We start from the raw sequence: 18,833 nt of genomic DNA on the forward strand, positions 1-18,833 counted from the left end.
TAATGATTTTTAACTTCTGGAGCCTAAGATAATACTTGTTTTCTGATACATGTTTTCTGGTAACCAACCCCACAATTTGTAAGACAATTCTCAAGACAGTAAATCTGGCTCTAAAACCCAAACATAGTACACATGTCAAAGTATACTTGAAGTTATTACCTCCTTGCCCAGTTGCCACAACACAAATGGAAATGCTTATATATTATAGACAGTAAAGCAAGCATTAACCTTATCAAGGAATTCCACTTTACCTACAAATTCTGTAAATTTTATTTTCAAAAATGAAAAAATTGTAAACAATTTCATACCCTAGGATAACATTACAAAATCGTAGGGTACCATTTGTGATTTCATAAATATTAAGTCTGTGTATCACAATGTGATTAGCTAAGTTTAGTATTTTCATGTAAACTCATATATAATCCTCAATTATAAGTGAGAGAAATGAAAATGTGACCTTATACTGTAAAAATCATAATTTATTTTTCTACAAAACATGCTAGAGAGAATACTTGTTTGGAAAAAAAATCCTCAATTTGTTATCTGTTTTTAGCATATACAACCTATCTTCATCAGAATAGGCAATTAAACTCAAAGAATGATGTATCCATGAGTCCTTCAATTTCTAAAAATTAATTTCTCTACTTATCAAATTTCTCAATCTTTAAAATTTTAAATCTTTACATTTTAATTTGTTAATGTAAACTTATTAACAAATGTTTCTCATATAATGTGGAGGCAAAACTTACTGGAATATTTACAACTATCTCAACTGAAAATAATATTTAACTTATCCAAAATTTGATATATTCTGATTCAACGAAGCAATTTTTTATGTGGGAAGGAAATTGCAGAATATCTTGTCTCAAGGCTTACTATTTTTAATACTTGAGATATATTAGTTATTGTGAGATGCAGTGAATTACTTCAAATGTCTTAACCTGCCCTATATCCTCCAAAAGGTACCTCTGTTTAGAAGTACCTCGATTGAAAGGGGAAAATTCCTTAGTAAACAACCCCTTTAGTAAAAAGTTTTTGAGAGTTATAGTCAGTCTTTGAAATTCTATTTTTCTTTTTATAATGATCACAATGTGAGATGAAAATATGGTCATCAGTGAGGCATACAAGGGAACCACAGCAGAAGGCAGACTTTTCACAAAATGTCCAGTTACAGTTAAGACAAGAGAAACCTACTAGAATTTGGGGTTCTGCACTGACTAAGCAGGTGCTCTGGTGCTTGAAATATGCTTCCATCACTTTTGCTTTATTTTTAAATTAATATTGATTTATTAATAAATATTTATAATGACCTCAGTTATCTCAATCTATGCTTAAACATGTCTCCTTTATAGTCAGTATGAGGGAAAAAATTCAGTTTTACATTTTAATCTTCAAATGGTTATACTAAGAGGCTATAATTTAACATGACTGTTTATGTGTCCAGTGCATCTTCATCAGAGTCAACCCTCAATTATTCTCCTCATCCTCCCCACCCTTTCCTCTTGAGTCTGAAAGTTTTCCACTTCCATTTTCACATATGTACATTGAGAACTATATCTTTCCCCGTTTCCTGTTCTATGTATCTACTCCCTTCCCACTAGTCCTTCCCATTCAAATTATGTTTCAGTTCCTGACATTCATTTGTTTGTTATTTGTTCAAAAGGTTTACTCCATGAAGTTTCACTCCTTCATATATTATATATTTTACTCAATTTAATTGGTATATATACATATACATATGTGTGGTGTTGCATATGCCTATGTATGTTGTTATATGGAGGCTGTATTTGGGGCCTGAGATCCACATTTGAGAAAATATGGGCCTTTTGTTTTTGGGGGGCCTAGTTTACCTTGTTCAGAATGAAGTTTTCCAGATCCATTCATTTTCCTGCAAATGACATAAATTCATTCTCCTAATGGCATATATATGTATATAACACATTAATCATATATTTCATAATATATAATCTGTAATGATATATAATATACACATATATATGCAATGGAATTTTATCTTATCTTATACTTGTACACACACATGAACATCTGGAATGTTTGTTTCCTAACTTGGCTATTTGTGATGAGTGCTGCAATAAATATAGAAGTGTAGTTGTCTTTGTTATAACTTATTCCATAGTCTTTTGGATAAATGTCCAGTCTGGTAACACTAGTGCACAGGGTAACTCTATGTTTGGTTTTTAAGGAATCCCAATACCAATTTCCACAGTGGTTGGACTAACTTATATTACCACCAACATAGTATTAGAAGCCCTTCTTTTCTGAATCAAGACCAGCATTTGTTGTTCATATTTTTGATAATGGCTTTTCTGACTGGAGTGAGATAGAATATCAACATTTTGTTTGTATTTCTTTTATGGCCAAGGATATTGAACATTTCTTCATGTATTTATTGGTCATATGTACTTTTTCTGAGAAGTCTCTGTATAGCTCCTTTCATTAGCTGGGTGTTTTAGGCTTCTGGTATATTCCGTTTATTAGAACCTTGTTGCACATATAGCTGGCAAACATACCCCCTTACTCTTTAGGTTGTCTTTTTGCTTAAGTAACTATATCCTTTGTTATGTAGAAGTTTTAAGCTTGATGCAATCCATTTGTCAAGGCTCTTTCCCATTTGCCATGCCCCTTGAATTCTACTCAGGAAGCTCCTGCCTATCCCACAGAGTTCTAATGTTTCCTCTACTTCTTTGTGTAGTAATTTTAAGGTTACAGTTCTTACATTGAACTCTTTGATTCACTTTGAATTGATATTAATACAAGGTAAAAGACAAATATAGTTTCCGTTTTCTGCATGTGGATGATCAAATTTCCCAATGCTATTTATGAAAAAAGCGGTCTTCTTTCCAAGAAATACATTGGCTCCTTTGGCAAAAAAAAAAAAAAAAAAAAAAAACACACAACAGATGAATATAAGTATATGTTTATTTTTGTGTCCTGTATTCCATTCTTCAGGTCTGTTTTTGCTCATACATTTTTTTAACTCATTGACAGCCCAACTTACTTCCATCTAACCTAAATAATTTCTATTCCTCTTTTAAGATACAACTAAATTAATGGCTTCTAAATGAAATCTTTGCATAAAAATCCACCCTACCTGCCAACAATCAATGTCAGCTATTCCTCAATATGCTGTATAGCTACAAGTAGAGCTAAGCAGCATGCCAGAAAAGTAATTAGGAAACAGGGATATGTTTTAAAATAAGAAGATATATTTATGTTATTATCAAGGGTACTAATTAATGAAGGGTAACTTGATAATTCATTCTAAACAAGTCTGCTTAAATATTGAGTTTACTTTAAAATGTAACATGAAGCAAAGATATTTCTGTACTTGTCAGGATAGCTTGTCAAGAAAAATACTTTGATTCCTAATACTAAGTAACATCTATTTCCTGAAGTAATAACAAATGATTTTAGTAAACATTTAAGCCTGTATACTTCTGTAATACTGGTAATTTTTCATGTTATAGTCTTGAGGTGGAGATACCATTAAAAGCCTAGACTTTTCCAATAAACTGGACTGATTCTGAGAATGAGCATGTTCTATTAACTGTATTTACCACATTTGGAAAGAAGAATACTAGGATAAGAGTAATACTACCTTGCAATCCAGACTGAAAAACTGGACAATTATATATTGGTACCACTTTCTTATTTCATATTCTTCATTATAAAGGTCACATTCCCTTTCAAGGGTTCAACTACTTTGGATAAATTACAGAGAATTTTCACATCTTAGTTCAAGTCATTTTTTTCCATGAGAAACAAGACTAGTCCAGACTTGAAATTCATAAAAAAGAAACACAATATGGTAAAAGAATTGAAAAAAGTCTTAACAATAAATTTCACTTATGTATATACAAATAAGTAAAAAGACCAATCAAGAGATAAAAGAATAAGAAAGGTGTATGTACTTTGGGAGTCTGAGTTCAATAAAATTTGAATTTAGTTATCAAAGATAACACAATTTCAAGTGATGATAATGTTCAAAGAACGGCTTATGGGAATGACTGACTGAAGTCATTATATTTGAGCTAAAGCTCATTATATTTGAGATGGTTAAAGAATTAAGTGGTTGCTGTATAAATCTTTCAAGAGAATGCTGACATTACTCAGGCTGACATCAGCAATTATGAAACAGAAGAAAACTAAAGGTAAGTGCTAAAATCATCAGTGAATTAAATACCATAACCATAACCAAGAGGTCAACAGATGATGGAAACAAAAAGTCAACAGATGGCGCAAACATGAAAGGATTAGGGGATAACTGTGCTGAGTTATATTAAATATGAAGTCATAAAGGTTAAAGATAGTACTGCAGAACATTATGGAAATAAATACATGACATCAGATAGTTGACTAAACAAGGTTTTATATCTTTTACAGATGCATATGAAAAAAGTCAGTCTAGGAAACTCATAGTAGATTAAGATGGAAGTCAAAGGGGTGACTAATTTAGAAGGGTAGAATGAACAACAATAATGAAAGTAGCTTCAAAAACAACAACAAAACAACAAAGGAAACCTGGAAATTCAAAATCACTTTTGTGGAAGAGGCACAGGGCAATAGTGGAGGAGAGTATAGGGAGATGTATGGCAGATGCTCTGGTTCTCAGTTTGAGTAATAGATTCAGGAATGTCATTTTATATACATTCTTTTTTGTGAAACAAAACAGTCATTATACCAAAACCCTAATAATGATAAGATGAAGGGTATTATTTCAAAAGTTGGCTGAATAATGCCTTTTGTATAAAATTTACCCAAATGATCTACAATTTGTTTTATAAAACAATTTTTCCTGTGTTATATTTTCATGTTAATACTGACTTCTTGTTTCCTTACCACAAACCAAACTGTGGCATAGAAAGACAATTCATACATGTTCCATTCAAAAAGAGAAGAGTTAGGCTGATAATTCAGATAAGCATATGAAATTGATAACTAATATAGAATAGATCAAAATTTCAGTTTATCTTCATTAGTGAATGGAAAACTAAATCACACAAAGCAAATAGTCATTAAGAACTACACTAAAAAACACGAAGTATAAATTAGATAACACTGCATATGACTGTCACTTAAAATGAAATGAAGAGGGAGGGACATACAAAGCAACAAAGAAATAATCTTATAAATGTGTTAGGAACAATCGCCTGAAAGAAAAAAAAACATCTGAATACATATCTTAGGGTTCATTTCCCTAAAATCAACTTATCTGACCTTTTCTGCTTGACTCAGACATATACTAGTTATTGCAAATAAGGGAAACCATGGGACCTATTTCTTTGGGCCTGGATTACTTCACTTAATATAATTTTTTCCAAGTCTTCCCATTTTCTAACAAATGGGGCAATGTCATTCTTTCTGATGGAGGCATAGAATTCCATTGTGTATATATACCACATTTTCTTGATCCATTCATCTACTGAGGGGCATCTGGGTTGGTTCCATATCTTAGCTATGGTAAATAATGCTGTAATAAATATAGTCATGCTGGTAGCTTTAGTATATCCCCGGCTTTCACTGTATTTGATGTTGGTATAATTTGTGGAGGGGAAGGGAAAAAACAAATCGTTTAAATAGGGATACAGGTGAACCCATTGCAACAATGAGATGTACAAGTCGTTATGTCAAAGATGAACTTTACAACTTTGGCCGGGAGGTGGGGGGAAGAATTGGGTGGGGGGAGCTGGGGGAGGTTGGGAAGGGATGGGAAGGGGAAAGAAAGGAGGAGGCTACAATGCCTGATAAGAAATGTACTCATTATCTTGTCCATGTAATTGTAACCCCTCTGTACAATATTCTCACAAAAAAAAAAAATGAAATGAAGAGGTACCAAATTAAACAGAATAAGCCTAAAGTGAATGTGGTCTCATTCATACACTAACCCATCTTAAGTAAAACCATGACCAAGTATTAGGATACATCCATATTACTATGTTTTTGTATTTATAGAAGGGGAATGCATATCATTGCAACTGAAACAATGTACTATACAGCTATAGCATAAAGACAAAGCCAAATAAAGAAATAAAATGAAGGAGATCAATTCAAAAGAAAACTACAGCAATAAACTTTACTTGTTTCTATAACATTTTATTGAAAGATCAGAAAAAATTAATTTATTTTCTGTTAATGTTATTTCATATTTCCTTCCACCTTCAGCCATATGAATACAAATCTTGGAAATTTCCCATTAATTTATATTATGTTTCTAAATTCTTTATTACTAACTCTTAACTAATTTACTAGACATAGAGGAGGTCACATATAACTAAAACTGTCTTGGAAACAACAATCAGGGTGACTAAGCACAGAACTTCTAATCTCTGCTCAAGTAACCCATCATTGCTTATCACTGTCATCCTCTTGTCTCCCTCACATTCTTTAAATGCTGCTAATGTACTCTCTCAAATCTCTAAAGCTACAAAGAACCTTGAGAACTTTATAGACTTCAGTGACCATTTTTCTTCCCTCTGTCATTTTCTCTCCTTTCTTTGTTAAGTGGCAAGTAACTGATAATTCTCTCCAAAATAAATCATGTTTCTTTAAAGTATTAGAGTATACTAATTACTACTGAAAAACCCCACTTCAGATAAAATAATAGCGGTAGGGTAGAAATGAACAAGAGTTTCTCACAAACCCAATAATTTCCACAGATCCAAGACTTTCTATTATTAAACAGATCACATTCACCTTTGACACAGTAACCACAAATAAATCAGTTCAACATAAACACTTCAAAGATAAGACTCCTCTGCTTTGAAGCAGAGAAGGAGGGATGCAGTTTGGTAAGACATATTTACTAAGTATTTAATTACATGCTCTCCTGAGGAAGGTGGGAAGTGAACTATGATTAATTTGTAGAGCATGCTATTATTTCATCCTTGATACTATAATTCCTAGTGAAATAAGTTTAGGGTAATGAAAAAGATGACCTTAGTTGATCAAAGAAAAGCTGTATTTCTGATATTCTATCACAATTAGTTTATATATATTTTGCTTTTTGTTTTTGTTTTTTTTTGGTCGGGTCGTGGGGCCTGAACTCTGGGCCTGGGCACTGTCCCTCAACTCTTCAGCTCAAGGCTAGCGCTCTACCACTTCAGCCACAGCGCCACTTCCGGCTTTTTTCTTTTTTGCTTATGTGGTGCTGAGGAATGGAACCCAGGGCCTCAGGCATGCAAGGCAAGCGCTCTTCCACTGAGCCACCTTCCCAGTCCCATATATTTTGCTTTATAAGAATAATATTTCTACATTTCATTATTGAACTATATATACATATGTATATATAAACAGAAGCAAAAGTGAATTATATAACAATAATAGACAGAAACATGCAATTCTACAAACACACTCAATTGTAAGAAAGAAATACCTGCCATCTCTGTGATGATGCACAATGTTCTGACTGTATCTGGAGCGAGGTAGAGTAAGAAAATGACTGCAAGCATGGCAGAAACAAGAATATAAATGAGACTTAGAGAGGAAGTGAAAAAGTATAGTTTAGTTTTAAAAGTGAGAGCCAAAAAGATAAGCAGATAGTAAGCAAAGCAAATGAAAGTTGGTATTAGAAAGCTTGTCCCTCTCCCCAAGTCCATTGCAGTATATCTTCGCTAAAAGTTAACCATCTAAATATTCTAAAATAAAATGCAACAAAATTTAATATTTAGATACTCCAAAATCACATTTAAAATTAAAATATTAGCAACTATTGATTCAAATAACTTCAGGACCACTTAGAAAGTGTTATATTATAGAGATACTGTCCTATTTCTTAGGAAGAAAAGTGAAAAGAGAAAAAACAATCAGAAAGTTCAAAAGGTAACATCTAATACTTAGCAAAATAAAAGTTATTTCCTCCTGAATAAAAATAACACTCCAATTAATAAGTACGTTATTTCATTTGGTTATGTTGTTTATTAAATTTATTATATGCTATCCTATTTTCCATTCGCCATGCCTCTTTTATATTTATTTTATGCTTTTGGCTCTGTTACATTCATGTTTCATGATTATCATAGCAATCTAAAAAACACTGACCTTTTACCTATCTAAAGTTTATTATCTTCATTTTGTGACACTAATTCAAATTGTCTGCTTTCTTAAAACTTTTAAAGCCAAAACAATCATGGCCAATGATCACTGTTCCATAAAACAATGCAAGAAAACCTTGAACCACAATTCTCTCTCTAAATATAGAGTAAATATATCTTATCATTCTCTCTGCACTAGTCTGCACTAGAAGAAATACCTCTACTTGCTCATCACATGATATAGCTTCAACCATTATTCCTTCATGCTTCCCTTCTTCATTAGAGATTAAAATTGAGACCTTTAACAGTCATGAACCCATCTCAAAGCATCACATTAATCACACTTCAGGATAAAACATCTTGAAAGACAGTTACAATTTTGTCATGTCTTCCTAACTCCTTAAGTGTTAATGTTAATGCAGTAGACTTCTGACTCTCCTACTCTTTTAAATCTAACTTTAAAGATAACTAATTGCTTCCTATGAAATCTGAAAACATCCTTTTGTCCCTCTTAATCATATCTATGGTATTAGGCTTTGATTTTCAAACCTCTATTTCCTAACACTATCCTCTCTTGCTTTCTGAAACAGTATTCTCTCTAGATATTAAACCCAGCTTAACACTTTTCTATATATTAAGTTTTGTCTACATTAACTCATTTACTTTTTCTAACAACTCTTTGAGGCAGGTTCTAGTATTTCCACATTTAATGTGAAACTCTTAAGTGATTGTTCATACAGTAAGCCGTATCAGATCTTGGTTTCAACTAAGAACTTCAAAATTTGAAACACAAGCTCTTAACATTTATATATAATACTTGACAGCTTTTTTTTTTTTTACCAATATAACAGACTAAATTCCATTTCTCTATACTTTTTTCTCTGTATTAAAAAATAATTTTATCTTTAAGTAGTTGTACAAAGGAGTTGCCATTCAACAAAGCAGTTTATGAAAACAATGCATTTTGATCAATGTCGCCTCTTTCAACAGTCTCTCCCATGCATACCAACCCACCACTTCGCTCACTTTTCTTAATTTTGTAGGATATAAACTTAATTTTTTTTTCACTACAGTCTTCCCACTTCTTTTCACTCATCCACCTCCTTGCCCTTGACTCCACTCTTCTCAAGTACCTGTTTTCTGGTGTTTATTTTGTTGACCTATGACTTTGCCTTTCTTAGGAATTACACTATTTTTGAGTTCTCCTTCTCCTCGTATTTTCAGTTAACACATTTTTATCTACATTTGCATACCAACCAAAGTACTTATTTATATGTTATAAACATTCTTTATAGGCAGTGATGGTTTTCCAAAACTCATCCCTTGACCTATAATTCTTATAATCCCTTGACCTATTATTTTTTTCAAAATAATAGGTAAACTATTGTCTTTCTTTAGTCTTATTTGGGGTAGGGGTGTTACACAGCATATTAAATTGGCTTCTTAGGATTTCCACATGTTTCACTATCATGTAGACACTCTAAAAAAACATTTATTTGTTATAAGACATTTTTGTCTCTCTGTACATATGGTGCTATGAAATAAAGGGGATGGAACGGTACTTTTCAAAGTCCTTCTCCATCTCTTTCTCCCTCCTGCTCTTTTCCTCTTCCACCTCTTCCTCTGCTTCCTTCTCATTCTATTTCTTTTAAGGAGAAAACAAAATTATAAGTATAATCAATATATAGATATCTAGTAAAATCAGAATGATTGGCTACAGTGGGAGTGAGAAGTCTAGATCTCTACACATCTGGCTTCATAACTACCTACCATAGTTGCCACTCAGTTACCTATTCTGAACATAGGCCCACAAAATCTCTAAAGTCATTTTTAATTTGAATATTAGTCATTTAACCCCTTTGGAAGCTAGTATGGCTATATAAAGCTTCAGAATTTAACTCCTCCACTCCTTACTTTCAACATTAAATTGATTTATAAATTGCTGGCTCTGATATCTAGAAAGCACTCAGATTTCTTCCTTCTTTTCCTTTTCTCTTGCAACTGCACAAAGCAAGCTTAACATGTTAACCTGCATAATCCTCCCTTGGGTTTCCCTTCCCTTCCCTCTCCTTCCAGCTACAAAAAAACATACATCTGTAAATTATGCTTTCTGACTACATAGGTACTTCAGTTGGAATCTTTCAATGGTTTCCAATATCAAGAAAAAAGCATAAATTTCTTAAAAGTTTTAACTTAACTTTCAGTCTTCATCTTCCACACTTCTCATCCTCATGGCAATACCTTTGATATGACAGACTAACTAATACTTTCTAAATATATCATGTGGTTTCCAACATTTGTTTGGATTCATCAATCTCTAAAAATTCCTATCATCCCCCTTCTTCCATTTCTTTGCCTTTGAAAACTTTACTCTGTGTTTAAAATTGGTCTCCTCTTTGAGGTTCTTTTCTTTTCTTTTCTTTCTTTTCTTTCTTTTTTTGTCAGTCGTGTTAGCAAGCACTCTACCACTTCAGCCACAGAACCACTCCGGCTTTTTCTGCTTATGGTGCTGAGGAATTGAACCCAGAGCCTCATGCATGTAAGGCAAGCGCTCTACCGCTGGGCCACTTTCCCAGACCCTCTTTGAAGTTCTTTTTAATTACCAACAAGTAATTTTCTTCCTAATCAGTCCCAAGCATATTATTGTAGTAAATGCAACATTATAATAGATAATATGTTTCAGCCTCCAGGTCTTTGATATTGTATAGTTAGTCAACCAATGATAATGTATCTGTCTAGATCATGCTGTTTTTAAAACCACTCAATGTTATATTTTTGTTGAATTATAAGTAAAACCAAAATTATACCACTGCCATCTTAAATCTTTCCAAAGAAAGTAATGATTCATGTAATCATAAAAAATGTTTCTAGAAATGTAGACAAAACATTTCAGGCCTATGTAGTATTAAATAAATAAAAGTAAGAAAGCAACCCTCCCCCATATCTCAACTTTATGAACAGTAGAAATAATTCTCAACAACTGTGATTTTGAGATTTATTGCTTCAAAGTATTAAGTATTTCTTGAGGAAATACTTAAGAACAACAGAAAAATATAAATATCAAGGCTTCTGAAAGTGTATAATTTCATAGGTACAATATCATCATCCAGTTTCTAGTATTTTCCTTGAAGACTGTTAATAATTAATGATGCCAAAGATATATTTTTAAATAATTGATTTGTTGTCACTAGTCATGTTAATGCTTAATCTTTTGGCCATATCTTTTCCTTGACTTTCTATTGAAAACTATGAAAATACATGTATGAACATTACAGAAAATTTGACATTATGTTCTAATTAAGCCCTCTAAAATCCAAGATGTATTTAAAGCTCTTGTTTTTATTTAATGTAAGAGAATATTTTGTACATTTTTATTGAACTGCTGGTCAATTAACATGAATTAGGACTCGAATATGATTGTAAGTTATTAAAACTTGTATTTTTGCTAAAATGTCTGTGAAATTTTTTAAAAATGTGAACAGTACAGGAATTCATTGTAAAAAAAAAATAGAAAACTAGTTAGCTCACTAAATTTTTAACAAGAAAAAGAAAGCCTGGTGCTGATGGCTCATGCCTGATATATTCTAGCCATTCAGGAGACTGAGACCTGAGGGTCACAGTTCACAGCCAACCTGGACAGGAAAGGCTATGAGATTCTTATTTCCAATTAACTACCAACAGGCCGGAAGTGAAACTTTAGATCCAGTGGTAGGAGTGTGGCCTTGAACAAAAAACTCAGGGACAGTGCCTAGACCCTGAGTTCAGTATCGGCGCACACACAAAAATAATAATCATCATCATCAAGTAAGTTACAAATTCTAAAAATCATAATAAAATATTTTTATTTAAAGAACTGGAACTACTTACTAATCCAATTTCTACATACACTTTGATTTTAAGCAATATAATCTTTAAGAGAACACAAAATACTCATGTTCATCATTATAATGAATTATCTATCTTCTATATTAAATTTGCTTAAATGTTTCCTTTTAGGAATCAACAGACACACAATAACCACTGAAAAATGTGGATAAATATTATATCTTTTAGAAACCCATAATTATTCAAAGCTGTTTCCAATTACATCAAATTAATGACAACTTATATTGTGTCTTTAATGTTGTTCATGCTTTGCTTCACAGTTGCAACAATATTCTTAGTATGATTCATTGAAATTATGTGCATAAGTGTTACATTTAAGATCATTACTTGATAAACTGAAACCTATTGTTTCCATGTTACCAATAATTTTACACTTTCTGAGACATAGTTCCCTCATAGCTCTTAATTGAAAGGACCAAATAGAGTATTGATTAAACATTTATGAGTATGTGTTACACTACACAATAGCTGATTGCCTAATGCAGAACACAAAAATGGTATGTGGCCAGGCGCCGGTGGCTCACGCCTGTAATCCTAGCTACTCAGGAGGCTGAGATCTAAGGATCACGGTTCAAAGCCAGCCCAGGAAGGAAAGTCCGTGAGACTCTTATCTCCAAAAAATCACTCAGAAAACCGGAAGTGGTGCTGTGGCTCAAGTGGTAGAGCGCTAGCCTTGAGCTGAAGAGCTGAGGGACAGCGCCCCACGACCAACCAAAAAATAAAAATAAAAATGGTATATGTGTGTGAGACATTCCAGGGTTCCATATTTTAAGACATATTCCTCTTAGAATACTCTTAAAATGCTGGTGTTAAATGTACACTTCAAGGAAATAAACGTATCCAATAATAAAAGCACCAAACATTAAAAAGCATATTCCAGGACATATAATAAAAACATTATCTGGTATTATGCATACTTGATAGTAAATCAGCTTATAAAGACAATACTAAAGTCACATCTTATCCCAGGAAAATTATGTTCCTACTTGTAGTAGTTAACATGATTCATAAGAGAGAGAATGCTGCAAGAGATGGAATAGAGAAGATATAAGATGCTCTTCACAAGTCATTATATTAACTAATATTCATTCAGGTACATTTCTGAATTGTTTGTAAAAAATCTATTTTCTTTTCAAAACAGGGTAAGATTTTTACTAATGATACTGTAAGATAAAGAGAATAAAAAATCCAATAAAATGTTGATATACAATTACTTTATATTACCTATTATAAGAATATAGATATCACACCATTTAAGTTTAAATGAGTACTATTGTTTAATGTCAAATAGAATGTTTTTTTCAGCAATACAGCCAATTTTCACATAAGACTTTGCAACATGTGCTCACATTGTGGGCCTGTATGATGGGAGTATGTGTTCTGCCTCTCTCTCTTCTCTTGTAATTGCTTGAATAAGCATGTCCATTCCTCAGAGTTGCAAGTGAGGTCTTAAATTCTACGTTTTTAAAAATACCTGCATTGACCATTTCCTCTTGTTTTTTTTGTGATTTATTATTGTTAATATTATTATTATTGTTATTATTATTCACGTGCCAGTCCTGGAGCTTGAATTCAGGGCCTGAATACTGTCCTTGAGCTTTTTTGCTGAAGGCTAAAGCTGTACCACTTGAGCCACAGTTACACTTCCAGCTTTTTGGTAGTTAATTGGAGATAAAATTCTCATGGACTTTCCTGTCCAGGTTGGCTTTAAACTTCAATCTTTTTAAATCTTGAATAGCTAGGATTATAAGCCAGCTTATTTATGCTTAATTAAGAAATTAAATATAAATTGTTTATAAGTCAAAACATCTTTTTAAAACATTAAGGTTAAGATACATTGTTTGAGTATATACAATGCAAGTCTTGGTGAAATAATTATGGGTAGATGCTACACTTTTTGGTACTTGGCTACCTGATGAGTATTATAAAAATGGAACTGGAGGTATTATGTTGGTTAAACAGCCCTATAAAGTTGGTATTATTATAATGTTATAGATAAGGAAATTAAATGTCAGAGAGATTAATATCCCCAAATACATAGTTAGCAAGATCCAAATTCTATGAAAAAATGGTATATTCAATAAGCTAATATTCTAATCCTACAAATCCATTCTGTTTGACAGGAAAGGCCAATGTTTCTCTCAAATGCCTAAATTAGTTTCTCAAGAAAAAGTCTCTCATAGCTTTTAAAATCAACAGTATAGTAGATTATCTGTTGCATTAGTGAGATTTCTGCCACAGCCACAGAATACCTGGCATAAAAAAGGGAAGAAGGATTTAATTTTGGTTCATAGCTTCATTCCATGGCAGAGCAGAATAGTATACTTCATGATAGCCAGGAAAGAGAAAGAAGGTCTGTAACTAACTGATTTCTTCCTCCCATTCTATTCTATCAGCCCACAGCTTACTGAGTGATGTCATACACATTTCAAGTAGGTCTTCCTCACTTAGTTCTTTTGGGGGGCAACATCATCAGAAACACATCCAGAAGTATGTTTTACAAATCTCCAAGGTATCTTTCTGTCCAAATAAGCTGGTAATGAAGGTTAACCATCACAAATCTATGAAATGTTATTCATGAAAATTCATCCAGGAATTCTCTATTATACTCACTTTCAAAACAAAACATTAAAACTATAATACTTTCACACACATTTTTATGACTAAAATTCCTTGAGAATATTAGGGTATTTGAAATTAAGGTACCATTATTTAATAATGTAACAGTGTACATACAAGAATATACAATAATATAATTTTTTACCTCAGATTTCTGTTTATCATAATGATTATACAGCTAAACCACAATAATAGTAAAAATTCTTTATATTTCAACTTGAAATGAAATTCTATTTTATTTACTTCAAAAAGGACTTAAGGCATCTTCCAATTAATAATAACTACAATCTAGTCATCTCTATATCATGCCAAAAGACTACTAAAATCAAATTTCTCCAAAACATCTAGAGATAATTACGTTAACATTTTTGTTAAAAGTTTCATAAATTATAAAATAAAACAAGAAAATGGAACAATATGTCAATTACATACATAAATTTTTTATATTACTATATAATACAAAGGATTCATTATCGAGGCTCAAATTGCAAATGCGACTAGGTATAATATATTATGCAGGATTTTGACCATACTTACTTGCTTTCAGTAAAAAAAGTCAAGTTTTAATGAAAGGTCACTTTACACAAAATTGAAAACAAAATGTAAAGTGATTTCAGACTTTCCTCTTTTTATCCTTTCATTAAGAAATCCTTAATAAACATAAAATGTATGACTTGCTTTAAAATAAATTTATTAAAATTCTATTAGGTAATCAAAATAACAACCCAAATAACTATTAATCGAGCTAATTTAAAGCCTTTTATTGTGTGTGCCAGTCCTGTGTGCTTTGCTTGAACTACTTTTGCCCAAAGATAGCACTCTACCACTTGAGCCACAGTTTCACCTCTAGCCTTTTCTGAGTAGTTTATTGGAGATAAGCATCTCACAGACTCCTTCCCTCACTGGCTTTGAACTATGATCTTCAAATCTCAGCCTTCTGAGTAGCTAAAATTACAGGTGTGAGCCACTGGCGACCGACAGTACTTCCAATTTTCAACCATGCCACATAGTAATTGTTCTTTCACTGTTATTGTATTTGATAAAAATCATATTCTATAGGTAACACCTATAATCACCTATAATCACCATTAAAGGCAGGCACAGATCACTACAAGAAGGCAAAACTTCATTTCACACTAATACAATAAATGTTCCTTCCTAATCTAATACTATAAATATAGGAATGTTTCCATTTCTTCTTAAATTCTACATATAAAAATCCCTTATTTTGACACTGTTGAGGACCAAGACATCCACTACCTTCATTTGGAGAAGTATACTAAACCACAATGAAATTATAAGCATTATTTGAATATAAATCTAGATTCAAACAAAATAATTACTCTCAGACATATTAACAATCATTTCTTATTCTACTTTATTTTAAAATCCCTATCTGTTTTCTAAAACTGGTTTAGGATACACACCCAAAGATATGTAAGTTCCCACTCTATTTTATTACAATTTCTACACAGAATGTTCAGCTTTCTTTCTTCATCTTAAATTCATTGGCGAGTTTGGGAAAAATAATCAGTAATTTTTCAAAGCATGAATTATAATCATTTTTAAAATTGGTAGTAATTAATAGAATGCTATATTAGTTCCAAGTTTGTCATATTAATGGAGCAAACTCAAGAGAATTTTTCCAAATACAGCTACAAACATGATTCTTTAAGATGCTTAAACAGTTTACTGAAAGCCATGAGGAAAAACATCTCCATGAATCATAATAAAGTACTTCCTAGACAAACAAGACTCTGAAAAGTCACATTGATTTCTCTAATGTACATAAAGTCTTTAAAAATCTATTATCTCATGGAAGGCTATCACATATGATACACTGTTATAACATAAAATAATAAAACTCTTGTTTTCATTATAAAAATTGTAATTTCTTTTGCAAATTCACTAAGTTAGCTAGTTTAAAAAAGGACCAAAATTGCTAAATGAAATTTTTGTTTTTTAGAAACAGGATCGTGCTATGGTATAAAAGTAGCACTTGCTCTATAGTTCAGCTGATTCTCTTATTCAGCTTTCAGAGGACTTGGATTAAAGATATGTGCCATAATGCTTGGCTTGGCTTTGTTCTCTTCTTACTAAAATAATTTCCTTGTGTGCGTGATGATGGTGGCGCATGCCTATAATCCTAGCTACTCAGAAAGCTGAGATCTGAAAATCACGATTTGAAGCCAGTCAGGGCAGGGAAGCAATTAAGTACCAAAACACCTAACTATGGTTCAAGTGGTAAAGTGGTAGTCTTGAGCACAAAGGCTCACAGACAGCGCCTCGGGCCTGAGCTCAACGACTAGGATGGGAACAACAAAAAAACTTGCTTTTGTTTTATTGTATTTGGCATGGTGGAAGTTTTAAGAAAGAATATGGACATGATAACGAAGAAACGTGGTTTTAGAAAATAAAATAAAGGCTAAATGAAAGCATTTTAAGGAAGCTACTTCCTGAAGACAAGTGATCATAAATAAAGCCTAATGGTACTTAATGATATTTACCTTTCTCTATCTGGAGAATAATGGTCATCCATGACACGATGTCTATCCATTCGGCTAATTGTATTATAATGTCCCATGGTAGTACGTGTCCCTCGAAGACCCTTTTCTACATTCCTATTTCAAAAAAAAAAACAAAACAATCTATTATATATGCTAATAAACTGTTAGAATAAAGTACATTAATTAAAAATATGAACATAGAGTCATAGTTATATCTAGTCCATTTTTAACTACTTATACCTATATTTAAAAGTATAAATAGCAGTTGCTAGTTAATTTAAAATCTTGCATATATAGATAAGCTAGCATATGTAAACATATACACCTATGTATATACCTTAATATATTATATACTATATAAAATATATGATGTTGTGTGTTCTACTCTATATGTTAATACAACAGATATTTTATATATAATGTAATGAATATAATCATTACCTAATTAAGTTAATTATATAGAATTAATGTAATTATATACTATAACATGTAACACTGTATTATGTATTTCTATATAATATTATTTATGTTTTAAGTATATTATTAAAATATTAAATGTATTTACATATTAACTATATTATGCAATATATTATATATAGTAAATATATTATTATATAAATGTTTATATTATATAAATTATTTGCTATACATTTATATATATTCCTTGAATGATTTTTCCTAACAATGTTCTCTTTTTGGCCAACATTTCCCTATGCCACCTTTTAGCCTAAATCACCACTATTTTACTCAGGTTTCCATAACTATATATAGTTTATATATAGTTAGATCATATAGTAATTGTCATAAAGTATCTGATTTATTTCATTCCACCTACAGTATATTAAGGTTATACATGTTTTACATGTACCATTTTTCTTCCTTTTTAGATTAAAAATGTACCAACTTTCCATTTATCTACTGATAGATTCTTTGGTTGATTTCATATTTTTGTTACTATTACTGGGACATATTGAATAATACTACATTAAGCATTGTAGATAACTATAATACCCTGACTTTTGTCTGAACACATACCTAATAATGGGATGACGGAGTCAGATGATAGTTCTGATTTGAGATTTTTTTTTTGTTCTTATGCTGTAGTTCTATGCTATAAATAAAATATATTTGCCACATTACCTTTGTGGAGGAGGGACACTGGGTGACCATGATCTAGTCCTTCCTATAACATCTACTCGATGAGGAGACCCTGATGGTGAACAATGGTTTGATGACATTACTTGTTCTGGTACTGATAATGTTGAGCTCTGAAGATCTCTACCATTGTGTCGATAATCTAAAGGCAAAAAAATAAAAAAGCAAAATTATCTATAACAACCCATTTGTGTTTTCCTAGTAAAAATAAATACTGATGAAGCTGATGTTGAAATAAATGTAAAGTATAATAAAGCATAACATATTAAGAAAAATACTATGTAAACTGTAATTAAAAAGGGATAAATATTCAAGTCTTTAGAAAGGCAACAAGTATAAAACACTAACAAATATGGTAGATAATAATATACTATATATTGCATGATGATATGATTTTTTTTTGGTCGGTTGTGGGGCCTGAACTCTGGGCTTGGGCCCTGTCCCTCAGCTCTTCAGCTCAAGGTGAGAGCTTTACCGCTTGAGCCACAATGCCACTTACAGTTTTATAGTGGCTTATTGGAGATAAGAGTCTCACAGACTTTCCTGCCTGGACTGGCTTTGAACTGCAATTCTCAGATCTCAGCCTCCAGAGTAACTAGGATTACAGGTGTGAGCC

At 31.9% G+C, this 18,833-nt stretch overlaps 1 protein-coding gene across 33 annotated transcripts in view; it reads right to left on the reverse strand.

The window, feature by feature from the left end:
- Nucleotides 1-18,833, reverse strand: part of Rims2 (regulating synaptic membrane exocytosis 2) — a 418,336-nt gene that overhangs the window by 155,250 nt on the left and 244,253 nt on the right. For 21 of the 33 annotated variants that reach the window (XM_042673019.1, XM_042673020.1, XM_042673035.1 and 18 more), the window contains 2 exons: nucleotides 18,203-18,359; nucleotides 17,063-17,176 (listed from right to left, as the gene is read on the reverse strand). In XM_042673019.1, coding sequence (XP_042528953.1) covers nucleotides 17,063-17,176; nucleotides 18,203-18,359 — 271 coding nt within the window. Of the gene's footprint in view, nucleotides 1-7,393; nucleotides 7,460-17,062; nucleotides 17,177-18,202; nucleotides 18,360-18,833 lie in introns of all 33 variants that reach the window. The other 12 variants (XM_042673018.1, XM_042673026.1, XM_042673021.1 and 9 more) reach the window with 1 other exon arrangement.

The sequence above is a fragment of the Dipodomys spectabilis genome, unplaced genomic scaffold (assembly GCF_019054845.1).
Source record: "Dipodomys spectabilis isolate Male_0828 unplaced genomic scaffold, ASM1905484v1 ptg000783l, whole genome shotgun sequence".
Classification (NCBI taxonomy): domain Eukaryota; kingdom Metazoa; phylum Chordata; class Mammalia; order Rodentia; family Heteromyidae; genus Dipodomys; species Dipodomys spectabilis.